Below are 14,705 nucleotides of genomic sequence, written 5' to 3'. Positions count from 1 at the left end.
TTCCCTCAAATCAAAACCACCAAAAACAGATTAAATGTCCAATTTATACGCTGTTTATATGGGAGCTTGCTGTGTGCAATTGGCTGCCACCTTTGCCCACATAACAACAGTGACTGCACTGGTTGTAAAGTGCTTTGAGATGTCCTGAGAATGTGGTAAGGCACTATATAAATGCATGTTTTTTCTTTTTTGTTGTATACTCTTTTTTTTAAACCTCCCTAGGTTCTGTGTGCACGACTCGGATTAAAACAGGAGTTGGCTACCCTCAGCTGAGTGCGGTGATCGAATGTGCCGACTCTGCCCATGGCCTTAAAGGACACATCATCTCTGTGAGTGACTGTCAGTTGCAGCTAGTTAACTTAAGGAAGGGCACTTGATAAATTATTCTGTTAAATGAACAGAACTTTATTCTATTGATTATACTGCAATCAAATAGGGGGAGAATATATACAGACCCTAGTTGGACCATTTAGTTGGTTTATGAGGAATCTGCTTATTATACTTGTTTCTGGTATCTTTACATACATTTATTGCCATTTCCTGTTGTTTGTGAATCCCTTTTTGTTTGGTTCATTGACATATGCTGTAGTGTTTCGAATCCAGATTACATAACCACTCCCTCATCTAGAGAGCCGCTGTGAAGTTTGAACTATAGACCAGAATGCATTATGTTAACAATGAGATAACTATTAATTACTGTATTTTACACAGAGAGAATACATAAGAACATAAGAAATAGGAGCAGGAGTAGGCCAATCGGCCCCTCGAGCCTGCTCCGCCATTCAATAAGATCATGGCTGATCTGATCCTAACCGCCAATCTACTATCACAGAACCATCTCCTGAATCTAACAGAATTAGACACACGAAATAGGAGCAGGATCAGGCTACACGGCCCCTGGGCCCGCTCCGCTACCCACGGGGCCATGTCCGATCCGAACCTAGACTCATGTCCAAATTCCTGCCCGCTCCCCGTAACCCTTAATTCCCTTTACTTCTAGGAAACTGTCTCTTTCTGTTTTAAATTTATGTAATGATGTAGCTTCTACAGCTTTTTGGGGCAGCATATTCCATGGACCTACCACCCTCTGAGTGAAATAGTTCCTCCTCATCTCAGTTTTGAAAGAGCAGCCCCTTATTCTAAGACTATGCCCCCTAGTTCTAGTTTCACCCATCATCGGGAACATCCTCCCCGCATCCACCCGATCCAACCCCTTCACAATCTTATATGTTTCAATAAGATCGCCTCTCATTCTTCTGAACTCCAATGAGTAGAGTCCCAATCTACTCAACCTCTCCTCATATGTCCATCCCCTCATCCCCAGGATTAACCAAGTGAACCTTCTTTGTACTGACTCGAGAGCAAGTATGTCTTTTCTTAAGTATGGACACCAAAACTGTATGCAGTATTCCAGGTGCGGTCTCACCAATACCTTGTACAACTGAAGCAATACCTCCCTATTTTTATATTCTATCCCCCTAGCAATGAAAGCCAACATTCCATTGGCCTTCTTAATCACTTGCTGCACCTGCATACTAACTTTTTGAGTTTCGTGCACCAGGACCCCCAGATCCCTTTGTACTTCAGTACTTTCCAGTTTCTTGCCATTAAGATAATAACTTGCTCTACGATTTTTCCTGCCAAAGTGCATAACCTCACACTTTCCAGTATTGTATTCCATCTGCCAAATCTCTGCCCACTTACTTAGCCTGTCTATGTCCCCTTGCAGGTTTTTTATGTCCTCCTCACTCACTACTTTGCCTCCCATCTTAGTATCATCTGCAAACTTTGATATGTTACACTCGGTCCCCTCCTCCAAATCGTTAATATAGATTGTAAAGAGCTGGGGACCCAGCACTGACCCCTGCGGAACACCACTAGTTACTGATTGCCAGTCCGAGAATGAACCATTTATCCCAACTCTCTGCCTTCTGTTAGATAGCCAATCCTCTATCCATGCCAGAATATTACCCCCAATCCCGTGATTTTTTATCTTAAACAATAATCTTTTGTGTGGCACCTTGTCAAATGCCTTTTGGAAGTCTAAATACACTACGTCCACTGGTTCCCCTTTATCCACCCTATATGTTACTTCCTCAAAGAACTCCAGCAAATTTGTCAAACATGACTTCCCTTTCATTAAACCATGCTGATTTTGTCCTATTAAATTATGATTATCCAAATGTCCTGTTACTGTCTCCTTAATAATGGACTCCAAAATTTTACCTACCACAGATGTTAGGCTAACCGGTCTATAGTTTCCAGCCTTCTGTCTACTGCCCTTTTTAAATAAGGGTGTTACATTAGCAGTTTTCCAGTCTGCCGGGACCTTTGCTGAGTCCAGGGAGTTTTGGAAAATTATTACTAATGCATCCACAATCCCTACCGCCACTTCCCTCAAGACCCTAGGATGTAAGCCATCAGGTCCAGGGGATTTATCCGCCTCAAGTCCCATTATTTTACCGAGTACCACTTCCTTAGTGATTTTGATCGTGTTTAGCTCCTCCCCCCCTATAGCCCCCTGTTTGTCCAGTGTTGGGATATTCTTAGTGTCCTCTACTGTAAAGACTGATACAAAATATTCATTCAGTGTTTTTGCCATCGCCATATTTCCCACCATTAATTTCCCGGTCTCATCCTCTAAGGGACCAACATTTACTTTAGCCACCCTTTTTCTTTTTATATAACTATAAAAACTCTTACTATCTGTTTTTATATTTTTTGCTAATTTACTTTCATAATCTATCTTCCCTTTCTTAATCAATCTTTTTGTTATATTTTGCTGTCTTTTAAAGTTTTCCCAATCCTCTATCCTCCCACTAGATTTGGCTACCTTATATGCCCTTGTTTTTAGTCGAATACTATCCTTAATTTCTTTACTTAGCCACGGATGGCTGTCTTTTCTTTTACACCCTTTTCTTCTCAGTGGAATATATATTTTTTGGAAGTTGTAAAATAACTCCTTAAATGTACACCACTGATCATGTATTGTCTTACCCTTTAATCTATTTTCCCAATCCACTCTACTCAATTCCGCTCTCATACCTTCATAGCCTCCTTTATTCAAGCTTAGCACGCTTGTTTGAGATCCAACCTTCTCACCCTCTAATTGAATATGGAATTCAACCATGTTATGGTCACTCATTCCAAGGGGATCCTTTACTAGGACATTTTTAATTAATCCTGTCTCGTTACACAGGACCAGATCTAAGGTTGCTTGCCCCCTGGTCGGTTCAGTTACATACTGCTCAAGAAACCCATCCCTAATACACTCAATGAACTCATCCTCAAGGCAGCCCTGCCCAATTTGATTTGTCCAATTAATATGATAGTTAAAATCCCCCATAATTATAGATGTTCCCTTATTACAAGCCTCAACTATTTCCTGATTGATACTCCGTCCAACAGAGTTGCAACTGTTCGGAGGCCTATAGACTACGCCCACTAGTGTTTTTTTCCCCTTATTATTCCTTATCTCCACCCAAACTCTTTCATTATCCTGATCTTTTGACCCAATATCATTTCTCTGTATTACAGTGATTCCTTCCTTTATTAACATAGCCACCCCACCTCCCCTTCCTTCCTGCCTGTCCTTCCTGATCGTTAAATAACCTGGTATGTTTAATTCCCAGGCATTGTCACCCTGCAGCCATGTTTCTGTAATGGCCACAAGATCATACCCATATGTAGTTATTTGTGCCATTAACTCGTCTATTTTGTTACGAATGCTACGTGCATTCAGATAGAGAACTTTCAAATATGTTTTGTGACACTTAGTTCCTGCTTTTGCCCTTTTTATTACTTTACCTTTTACTCCATACCTTCTGCCCCTTCCTGACACGCTCTGGTTTTTAATTTCCCCACTGCTACCTAAGTCTATGACCTTCTCTGTTGTCATTTTTATTATTTGCTCTCTAGGAACTTCCCCCCCACTAGTTAGTTTAAAGCCCTCTCTACAGCCCTAGTTATATGATCCGCCAGGACTCTAGTCCCAGCACTGGCCAAGTGAAGCCCGTCCCAACAGGACAGCTCCCTCCTGCCCCAGTACTGGTGCCAGTGTCCCAGGAAGCAAAACCCATTTCTCCCACACCAGTCTTTGAGCCACGCATTTAACTCTCTAATTTTATTTGTCCTAGCCAAATTCGCTCGTGGCTCAGGTAATAATCCAGAGATTATTACCCTTGAGGTTCTGTTTTTTAATTTGACCCCTAGCTGCTCATACTCTTTTAACAGAACCGGCTTCCTAGTCTTATCTACGTCATTTGTACCAACATGGACCCCGACAACTGGATCCACCCCCTCCCACTGCAAGTTTCTTTCCAGCACAGAGGAGATGTCCTTAACCCTGGCACCGGGTAGGCAACACAGCCTTCGGGACTCTCGCTCTCAGCTGCAGAGAACTCTATCTATCCCCCTAATAATACTATCCCCTACCACTACAACATTTCTATTTACTCCCCCCCTCTTGAATGGCCCCCCGTTCCATGGTGCTGTGGCCAGGTTGCTCATCCTCCCTGCAGTCCCTGCTCCTGTCCCCACAGGGAGTAAGAACCTGTTGGACAAGAGCAAGGGCTGCGGCTCCTCCAACGCTACCTCCTGGATCCCCGTACCTGCCTCACTCGTAGTTACACCGTCCTGTCCCTGACCATGGGCTACATCTGAATTAATTAACTTCATAGGTGTGACCACCTCCTGAAACACAGAGTCCAGGTACTTCTCCCCCTCCATGATATGTCGCAGTGTCTGAAGCTCAGACTCCAGCTCATCAACACGGAGCCGGAGTTCCTGTAGCAGCAGACACTTGTCACAGACGTAATCACCATGAGCCTCAATGGGGTCCACCAGCTCCCACATCTTGCAACAGTAACACATCACCTGCTCCATTCTATGTAATTAATTAAATTTTTTATTGTTAGTTATGGACACCCTCTGCCCGATTTTAGATGCTAGTATCCCCTTTAATTAATTGGATTTAAATTAAATCAATCCCTCTAATTACACCAGTTAACTGGTTTACCAACAGTCACTCTGCACCAGAAAGGCCTTATTAACTACAACCCACAGAGTTAAAGTTTGAAAAGAGCACCTAACACCCCACTTACCCTAACTCACACTTACCCAAACTCACAGCACTCTCTGCTGACTCGCACTCAGTGCTTGCTCCCACTAGCACTGGTCTTTTTATACTGTTTGTTTGTTTACAGCCAAATGAGTCACCCCTGCTGATTGGTTAGAAAACTGGTTTCCACTGCCTGCTGTGCCAATTTACTCCTATTGCAGTGTAACCTTGTTTTACTAATCTTAAACCAACAGAATTTCAAATATTTAACTTTTCCCCTTTACTTAAACTGCTTAAGTAATCTTATCAAGAATGATTTAAAGAGAAATAACAATTAAAGAACTCTCACACTTACCCAAACTCACAGCACTCTCTGCTGACTCGTAATCAAGATGTTCAGATTATATTATAGACTGCAAGAAGGAAGGATGTGCAGTTTGTAATTATCTCAACCCCTTGACCACACTCCATGGAAAGACAGGAGATACAGAGCAGTGTGTTATAAGGAAGCATACATCAGCATGCTGAGATGATTACATAAAGCCCATGGGTGAAGTCGGAGCTGCTTCTGAAGCCTGAGGTGTGTCACTGACTTGAAGCACACTGCCACATAGCTGTTATATCCTTATAGTATATGGTAATAGATAGAATGCAAATTGGGAGGGAACTGGGAGGTGCACTGGTCTTTCACTTTTTGGACCTGATGTGATGAAAGTCTCCTCTGTTTGCTGGCTGTAAGGGTCCTACGTGAAATGAGTTTGGGCCTTAATTGGCAATGTTACTCAGACAGGCCTAATAGCTGGTAGGTATGGAAAATGGAGAAAGTAGGGCACTGTAAGGTATATCAAAGAATATGGAGTAGTCCACTAGCCGGATCTGTGGTTGAAAGGTTGTCTGCACTCAGCTGTTATGTAGCATCTTCAGTGGAGCCCTGAGTTGCACAAGTCATAAGCACATTCATGAATGTTTTTGAGGCCTTGGGCTCCAATCTATCTTGGCCAGCTTCAAAGTGCTGGGAAATCAGATGCAGACAACTTTGAGGCACAGATCTTACTGTGGATATGCTGAAGGAGTGCCCAGGATCAGGGGCATGCCTGTCGTAGGAAGGAATCGGGTGATTGTCTCTTCAGGTGATACCGCACCCGGTCCATCAAATATCCCTGCACAAGTGGCCCCAGAAAGCGAGCAGGACTACTCAGCCACAGTAGTATTGGATGTGGCTGACTCAGATACAAGGCTATCGCAATACACGTCAGGAGGTGGTCTCGGGCCAGCTGAATCACAGCAGGCTGGCACTGAAACCTTGCAGCCAGCCAGCACATTCACTATTTCCACAAGGAATTGACTTTGAAGTAGATTAAGTGTCACATATTTCAAAGAAAGCACCAGCACAAAGGGGAAACACCATGGCAAAGAACACTGACAATATTCACACACCACAGAATGTATAAAATATATGCACTGCACTGAATTACAATGTAATGCTCAGGATACTGCAGGACCATAGCAAAAGATGGGCCTTGATGGTAGTTCATGAAGTGCGTGGAAGGTGTTTTGGGATAGTTTAGTTTGTAAATCTGCACAACAGGTTTCAGAAATGGAGCAGCTAAGGCATTTATTGGAATCTTATATCAGTGCCTGATGCACCAGCCTTCCAGGCTGCTACTTTTTGTTGACACTATTAGGAACAGGAGTATGCCATTCATCCCCTACAGCCTGTTCTGCCATTCATTGAGATCATGGCTGATCTGTATCCTAACTCCATCCACCCGTCTTTGCTCCATATCGCTTAATACCTTTGGCTAGCAAAAATATATCGATCTCAGATTTAAAATTTTTAATTGAGCCAGCATCTAATGCTTTTTGTGGGAGAGAGTTCCACACTTCCACCACCCTTTGAGTGAAGAAGTGTTTCCTATCTTCTCTCCTGAATGGCCTGGTTCTGATTTTAAAGTTATGTCCCCTTGTCCTGCCAATTCCTTTCAAAATCCTAAAAACCTCAATCGTATTACCCCTTAACCTTCTGTATTCCAGGGAATAGATGCCTAGTTAATGTAATCTCTCCTCATAATTTAACCCTCAGAGCCCTGGTAACATTCTGGTGGATCTGCGCTGCACTCCTTCCAAGGCCAATATATCCTTTCTAAGGTGCGGTGCCCAGAACTATACATGGTACTGCAGATGTGGTCTTAACTAGGGCTTTGTATAGCTGCAGCAAAAATTCCTCCCTTTTATATTCTAGCCCTCTGGTTATAAAGGCTAACTTTCCATTAGTCTTTTTGATTTTTTTTTTACCTGACATTTTACTGATCTGTGTACATGGACCCCTAAATCTCTTTGGACCAGTACTGCAATGGGGTCAGTACTACAATGTGCCCTATACCTGTCGAGACATCTGAAGCTTCAAGATACCATTGGTATGCACTGTAATCAACCCAATAGCATCAGCCTCACTGTATCTGCATCTATGGTTGGCACATTGGTGCATATCTTCAAGGAGCCATTCTTTACCCTTCCCTTTCAAAAAAGGCTAGTACAGGCCATTGTCAAAAAATAAAAGCATAATGGGAGCTATCGGGGAAGCAGGCATTGATCTGTGTTTTACAGCTGGTAGTCATAGACCAGCTGCACATTGATTGAGTAAAAGCCCTTTTGGGGAAAGGGGTTGGGGGGGGTGGCAGTGATTCATACAGACCATAACATTAATCAGAGGGGTGACATGGGTGAAATGAATGAGACTTGCCCTTTTGAAAAAACAGCAGTCTGGTAAAATTGTGCTGGTCAGTGATGAATGCAATGAAGGCGTTAGCCCTACTAAATAATGCATCAATCACCTCCTTCATGCTTTTCTTGACAGCAAATTGGCTGACATGCAGAGGTCCCCAGTGCTAGCCTATAAGGAGCTGGATGCATAAAAGTTGAGGGCTGCAGTAACCTCGATGGCCACTGCCAGTGCTGTATGTATGTTGGAGCTTATCTGAAGGTCTATCTATGGGAGATGCACAACACTGTCACTGCACCCCTGCTAAGCCTTAGTTGCTCTTCAGTCATCCTGGGGTATCTGTGCCTGGGGCAGGATACACATTGGATAAGATAGTGGCAGGACCAGATTTTACACTTTTTAAGTGTGAAGATTGATATAAGAAATAACAACAGAAAATGCTGGAAAAACTCAGCAGGTCAGGCAACATCTGTGGAGAGAAATTTGAGTTGACGTTTCGGGTCGAACCCTTCTTCAAAACTGGAAAGAAAAGAAAATAGATCGAAGGCAGGGCTGCGATCGGACAAAAGAAGTAAAAGAAACAAAAGCAGTAAAGAGACAATAAAAGGTATTCGAAGCAAGACGAGATGGTAATAGGCTGAGATTAGGTGTGAAGTGTACTGGCAGGGCAAGAGATAGCTGCCAGGTGTGAGAGAAACAAAAGGAAAGGGGGGGGGGAAAGGAGTGGGAAAATTACAAGTAAAAATGTAATAGGGGCCGAGGTTATGATCTGAAATTGTTAAACTCGATATTGAGTCTGGAAGGCTGCAGAGTGCCTAATCGGAAGATGAGGTGCTGTTCCTCGAGTTTACGTTGAGCTTCCGTGGAACAATACAAGAGGCCAAGGACGGTGAGGTCTGAGTGGGAATGGAGCGGTGAATTAAAATGACAGGCGACCGGAAGCTCGGGGTCACCCTTACGGACTGAATGGAGGTGTTCCGCAAAGCGGTCACCCAATCTGCGTTTGGTCTCCCCAATGTAGAGGAGACCGCATCGTGAGCAGCGAATACAGTATACTAGATTGCGAGAAGTACAAGTAAATCGCTGTTTCACCTGGAAGGGGTATTTGGGGCCCTGGACAGTGGGAAGGGGGGAGGTACAGGGGCAGGTGTTACATCTCCTCCGCTTGCAAGGGAAGGTGCCAGGCGAAGGGGAAGGGCTGTTTGGGGTGATAGAGGAGTGGACTAGGGTGTCTCGGAGGGAGCGGTCCCTACGGAATGCTGAAAGGGGAGGGGAGGGGAGGGGAAGATACGTTTGGTGGTGGGATCACTTTGGAGGTAGCGGAAATGCTGGAGGATGATCCGTTGAATGTGGAGGCTGGTGGGGTGAAAGGTGAGGACAAGGGGAACCCTATCGTGGTTCCGGGAGGGAGGGGCAGGGGTGTCTTCCACTTCTTCCAGATAAAGCTCCGAATATGGTTATGTATATAGAAGAGTATTTAATAATAAGTGGTACAATTCAGCAACTGTGACAACACTTTGCCTTCCACCTATCTCTTTTCACAGAACCTTTTGAGTTTGCCTTAAATACCCAACTTCCCCCTTGCCTTCCCTAGGGATGGAAAAAGCCACAACCCCACGACCTAGCCCTTCAGGACCATTGCAAGGGACCAGCTGATATTTTCAGCAGCCCTCTCCTGGTTTTGCTGGTCTTTCTCAGGCAAGTCCAGTGCAAGAAGAATGCTGAATGCAAGACCCATTTTACACAGATTCCAGTATCTTCACGCTCTACTGGCCAGTAGTTCACCTGCCACTACAGACAAGTGGAATGCCATTTCTACTGCAATGCCCAATGTATATTTGGGTGTTAGGAACACACTGCATGTAGCCCAAGAATGTGGTTGGTGTGCTTTTCACTTCATGAATTTTAATCTGGCCAAAAACAAGTTCAACTGACTTAACACAGACCTTCAGCAATGAAGAGCACAGAAGCCACTTCCCCCTCAATGGCATCTTGGCACGAATATTAAACAGTAGGGAAACGTGCTAATCTGTAGTCGTCCCAAAATTATTCCTCATTAACTCTCCAATAGCAATTGCATTACAGCCAATAGCACAGCCATTTTCAGGCCTGTTGTAATTTCTAAGTGCAAGAGTAGCTTTGGGTCCACTGTAACAAAGCAGTCAAATGAGTTTGTGGAACACTGGGTGCAGATACCGTGCCTGGAGCAAAGAGCTGATAAGAGACCTGCAGGTCCTTTTCATAAAGAGGATATCAGACGACATGTTTTAATGAGCAGACATAAACTGCAGTGACCAATAGAGACACAAACCCTAATATCATTCGATTAAATGCCCCTCATCCACTCAAAAAGCCTTGCATATTTCACAACACCCGAGATACCTCACAACAACATTTATATAGTATCTTTAACATAAAAACTGTCCCAAGACGCTTTACAGAGGAGATAAGGAGTGGGCAACAAACCTTTTTCGGGAGGGTTAGTTCAAGTGATTGAAAGGTTGGTTGAAGAGATGTATTTTGATGAGGCTTGTAAAGGTGGAAAAGGAGGTGGAGAGGTGGAAGGGTCAGAAAGTGGAAGGGTAGAGGAAAGGGAGTTCCAAAGAGTAGAGCTGAGGCAGTTGAAGGCTTTCCCACTGAAGATGGAGTGGTGGGGGGGGGGGGGGGGGGGGGGGGAGGGGAAATGGACTGGAAGACATGGGAGGGGACGCTGGAGAAGGTGCTAAGAGGTAAAGGCGGGGGGGGGGGGGGGGAGGCGAGGCCCTAGAGGGATTTGTAAAAAATGACAAGGATTTTAAATACAGTCTGTTGCAAGATGAGGAGCCGATGTAGGTTAACAAGCATGAGGTGATGGACAAGCAGGGCTAAATGTGGGTCAGAATACTGGTGGCAATGTTTTGGATGATTTGGAGTTTATGGAGGGTAAAGACAGGCAAGGATGTTGTGAGAGAAGTTGCGTCTGTGTCGCAGGACAAGAGCCCAGCTACTTCTCATGGCAATATACAGCAAACTTCCTTCAGCAGTATCTGTCTGTCTGTCTATCTATCTATCTATAATTATTTATTTTATATATATAACGCTCGAAAGTTATAGAGCACACCTACGCATGCGTTACCTCCAAAGAAAGCTTACCGTTCCAGGATGGTCGTAAGCGTATTTACTTTTCGGTCGGACGAAAATTGTTTGCGCGTTATTCAAAAAACCTTCAAAATTATACTCATTATCTGCTAATTAGCATTGATTGACTGACATCAAGGTTGACCAATCCTACAGTTCAGTCACCTGATGGTTGGCCAATCGGTGTGTGTGTGTGTGTGGGCGGGACTAATCGTTTTCATCTCAGGGATCTGGCAGCCATTGCCTCAAGCTAAAAACCCCATTTACTTCCAGCTCAAAATCTGCTAATCCAGCTTCGAAAAAGTTAGTATCTCTTTTAAAAATAACATAAGATTTACCAAAAACGTTTTATAAGTACTTTCACTTTCATCTTGCAAGGTATTAAAAGGTAGAAATGTTGCCCGGCAGCAGATTCACAGAGGGACACAGAGACAGGGCCCAAAGCCTGGGACTTGATTTAAACCGCCTGGCCCAAAACAGCCCTGGCAACGCGGGGCCCCCCCAGCTAGTGACCCAATAAATAAGCAGTCCATTAGTCAAAGTCTGGCTGAGCTGAACAACTCTTCCAATTCCTGCCTGCTAGGATAATTGACCATATCTCCAAGAGGAAGAAGTCATCTCAAATTTCCATTTCCTAACTGGTGCATAACAATTAATCTGTCTGTTTCCTTCTCAGGATTTTTGGGAAAGGAGGGCTATGTATTCAGAGATTTCACATACCACAAGGAGTCCTCGCTGAGCAGCAGCAAATAAAGCAAAAAATAAATCCCACTACCCTTTCTGAAAAATCTGGATATGGCTATATATAGTGGATATATATTGCATAATGCATCTGGGTTTAAGAATCCTGTTGGCAGGCCATGAAATCGCAGAATGTTAAAGCATAGAAACTGGCAATTTGGCACATCAAGTCTGTTCCTTTTTTTGCTATATGAGCCACCCAAATTTAATCAAATTCTTCTGCTCGTTTCTCATCTCCTTGAATGTTCCTATTTTTCAAGCAACTATCTAATTCCTTTTTAAAAGAAGTTATGCCTCAACAGTGGTGTTGTGGGAAATCACCACCAGGAGCCAGACGTCACGTTGAATCAAATCGACCTTTATTACAAGCTAGCAGGGGCGTGTAGTATGGCTGTCTGCCACCACCAACTTAACTTGATAGTTACAGCAGCATATTTATAGAGGTTACTTGGTAATGTCCCATTCCATACATGGGTGTATTCCGGGTAGTGCCGTGTGCAGAAGGACCGAGTGCAAACCAATGCATAGGGTCCACAGACTATACCTTGGGCTCCAGGATGTCCTTGATACACTGGTAGCCCACCAGACCAATATGGTCACGAGTTAAGCACCTGGATTCCTTACACAATGGTGAAGGTCGATGTCTACTCCTTATCTTGAGTTAAGACATCCTGCTGTGCTCCCATGTGCCTTGTTTATCCTATTTACGTGCACTCAGCTCTGTATACAATGCAAACCCAAGTACTGTCATGTTAGCGTACACAAATGGTTACTTATTCATCTTAACTCATTACACATTGTGTCCATACTTCATGTTTACCGTAATTCAAGGCACACAATCCAATAATACAATTCTCCAAGCATATAATTCATTAATACAACTTGAGCACAAATCAATTATTATAGTTTAAGATATGATATTTGGTTGCCCCAACAGTGGTTTATGGCAGAGAATGCCACATTTTTAATTTATGCCTTTGTTACCATTTTACAGGCTAATGGAAACAATGGGCCTGAAGTTCCATGGGTGTTCCACAGATCTCATGCTGGAGTTCTGGCAGGAGAGCAGTAGAACCTCCAGGGAAACAGCAGAAACCATCATTTCTTCCAGTTCTCTGGGGGGTTCTGCCGGAATTTTGGCAGTAGACCAGTGGAATCCCTGTGGAATTTCAGTTCCAATCTATCACTATTTACCACATCATAACTCTTTCTAATCTTGAAGATCTCTGTCAGGTCACCCCTCAACCTTCTCAACTCTAGTAAAAAATACCCTATTCTCTCAAGTATTTCTTCATAACTGTAACAGCTCGGCTCTGATAACATCCTAGTTAATATACACTTCATCTTTCCCATTCCTTTCATATTTTCCATCTGTGGCCTAAGTTCATGTACAAGTCCAACATTACCTCCTTGCTTGTTCTAGTTGCCATTGTTATGGCTTTATTTGCTTTCACTGCCACCTTTACTGACCTGTGTATCTGCACACCCATTTCCTTCTGCTCCTCTACTCAATTTAAAATTCTACCATTTAAGGTGTATTTTCTTTCCCTATTCTTACTTCCAAAAGGCACTACTTTACATTTTTCTACATTGAATTGCATCTGCCACCTATATGTCCAACTTGCTAGCCTATGTATGTCCTCCTGCAGCATTCCACAACCTTCATCACAATTTGCTGTACTCATCAATTTCAATATTGTTCCTCAATTCTTAAGTCTTGCTCTTTTATGTACATAGCAAATAAGAGCGGACTGAAGATGGACCCCAGTGAAACATCACGCACAATACCTTTCCATTCTCAGAAGTTTCCTCTTCCTTTTTATGCTCTCCGACTAGCTCTCTATCCATATGGCCAAATTTCTCTCAATTCCACGTGCTATTAACTTCGCCTATCATCTTTGTCATAAACCTTATCGCATCATAACTTTTACTAATCTTGAAGATCTCCGTCAGATCACCCCTCAACCTTATCAGCTCCATGCCTGAACTTACCAAATGCTTTGTTGAAAATCTACATAAACCACGTTCACTGAATTCCCCTAATCTATCTGTAAATTTGGTCAAACGTGACCTGCCTTTTAGAAATCCATGCTGACTGGCCCTGATTAGCTCATTATACTCCAAGTGTTTAGTAATTTCATCCTCTCTAATCAACTCTACTAGTTACCAGCAACTAAAGACTAATTGGCCTATAATTTCCTGACTCATCTGTCTTTTAAAAAAAGAGAAATGTCATGTTAGCCTCCTTCAAATCATCTAGTACAATTTTCCATTCCAAAGAATATTGGAAAATTATAGTCAGAGACTCCAGTATTTCTTAGGACCTGTACCGAGGAACGCCCGATCGGGGAGTGTAAGAACGTGTGCAAGGAATGAAGGGGTAGATTATAAGAGTTAGCCTTCATTAAAATGAATGGATGGAAAATTATCTGGTCTGCAAATCAGGCATGGTTACCTCTGTGCCTAAATTCCTAATATGAGCTCCTGTCACACTAAGCTCTGTGATGGGAGTGGCAACTCTTAAAAATTTACTCCAGAAAGTGCTCATCAAACAGTAATATTGTCATATCAACATCTCGGATAAATCGGTGTCATCAGTTCAATAATTTCCAATTTCATTTTTAACAAATACTATCTACCAAGCTTTTTGCACCAGGCTGATGAGCAGTTACCTCAAGAGCCCAGCTACTCCACCAATGTGTCCAGCTCAATTGCATAAAATTGGACGCTCTCAGCACAGTAGTATGCAACTGGATAGCTGTAGATGACTCCCTCTCATTGGTGGATTCCATACCCATTCATGACTTCCCAATGTGCTCAGAGATGGATATTGGCTTGGAGATGGGTGCAGTGAAGCAGGAAAACAACAATGCAGAGACAAAAAGGACAATATATAATTGGCCAGAATTTGCGATCCCGATGACAGCAAACGCCGTTGTAAGCCTTATGAAAGGCTCCGCACGTTGCACGCCTTGACAGATTTTCCGCACAGACTAGAAATTCACTTTTGCTGGCTATTTGCCCAACTACTGCCCACGAAACGCATACGCCTGGTAAAAGCAGGTG

At 43.3% G+C, this 14,705-nt stretch overlaps 1 protein-coding gene across 2 annotated transcripts in view; it reads left to right on the top strand.

The window, feature by feature from the left end:
* Positions 1-14,705, top strand: part of LOC147117664 (GMP reductase 1) — a 131,258-nt gene that overhangs the window by 70,614 nt on the left and 45,939 nt on the right. For both annotated transcript variants that reach the window (XM_085988849.1, XM_085988850.1), the window contains exon 6: positions 223-329. In XM_085988849.1, coding sequence (XP_085844975.1) covers positions 223-329 — 107 coding nt within the window. The remainder of the gene's footprint in view (positions 1-222; positions 330-14,705) is intronic.

Source organism: Somniosus microcephalus, chromosome 5 (genome assembly GCF_052327205.1).
Source record: "Somniosus microcephalus isolate GS21.2 chromosome 5, FLI_Smic_1.0, whole genome shotgun sequence".
Taxonomy (NCBI): Eukaryota; Metazoa; Chordata; class Chondrichthyes; order Squaliformes; family Somniosidae; genus Somniosus; species Somniosus microcephalus.
Note: the sequence above shows the minus strand (reverse complement) of the source record. Positions and strands in the feature narration are given on the sequence as shown.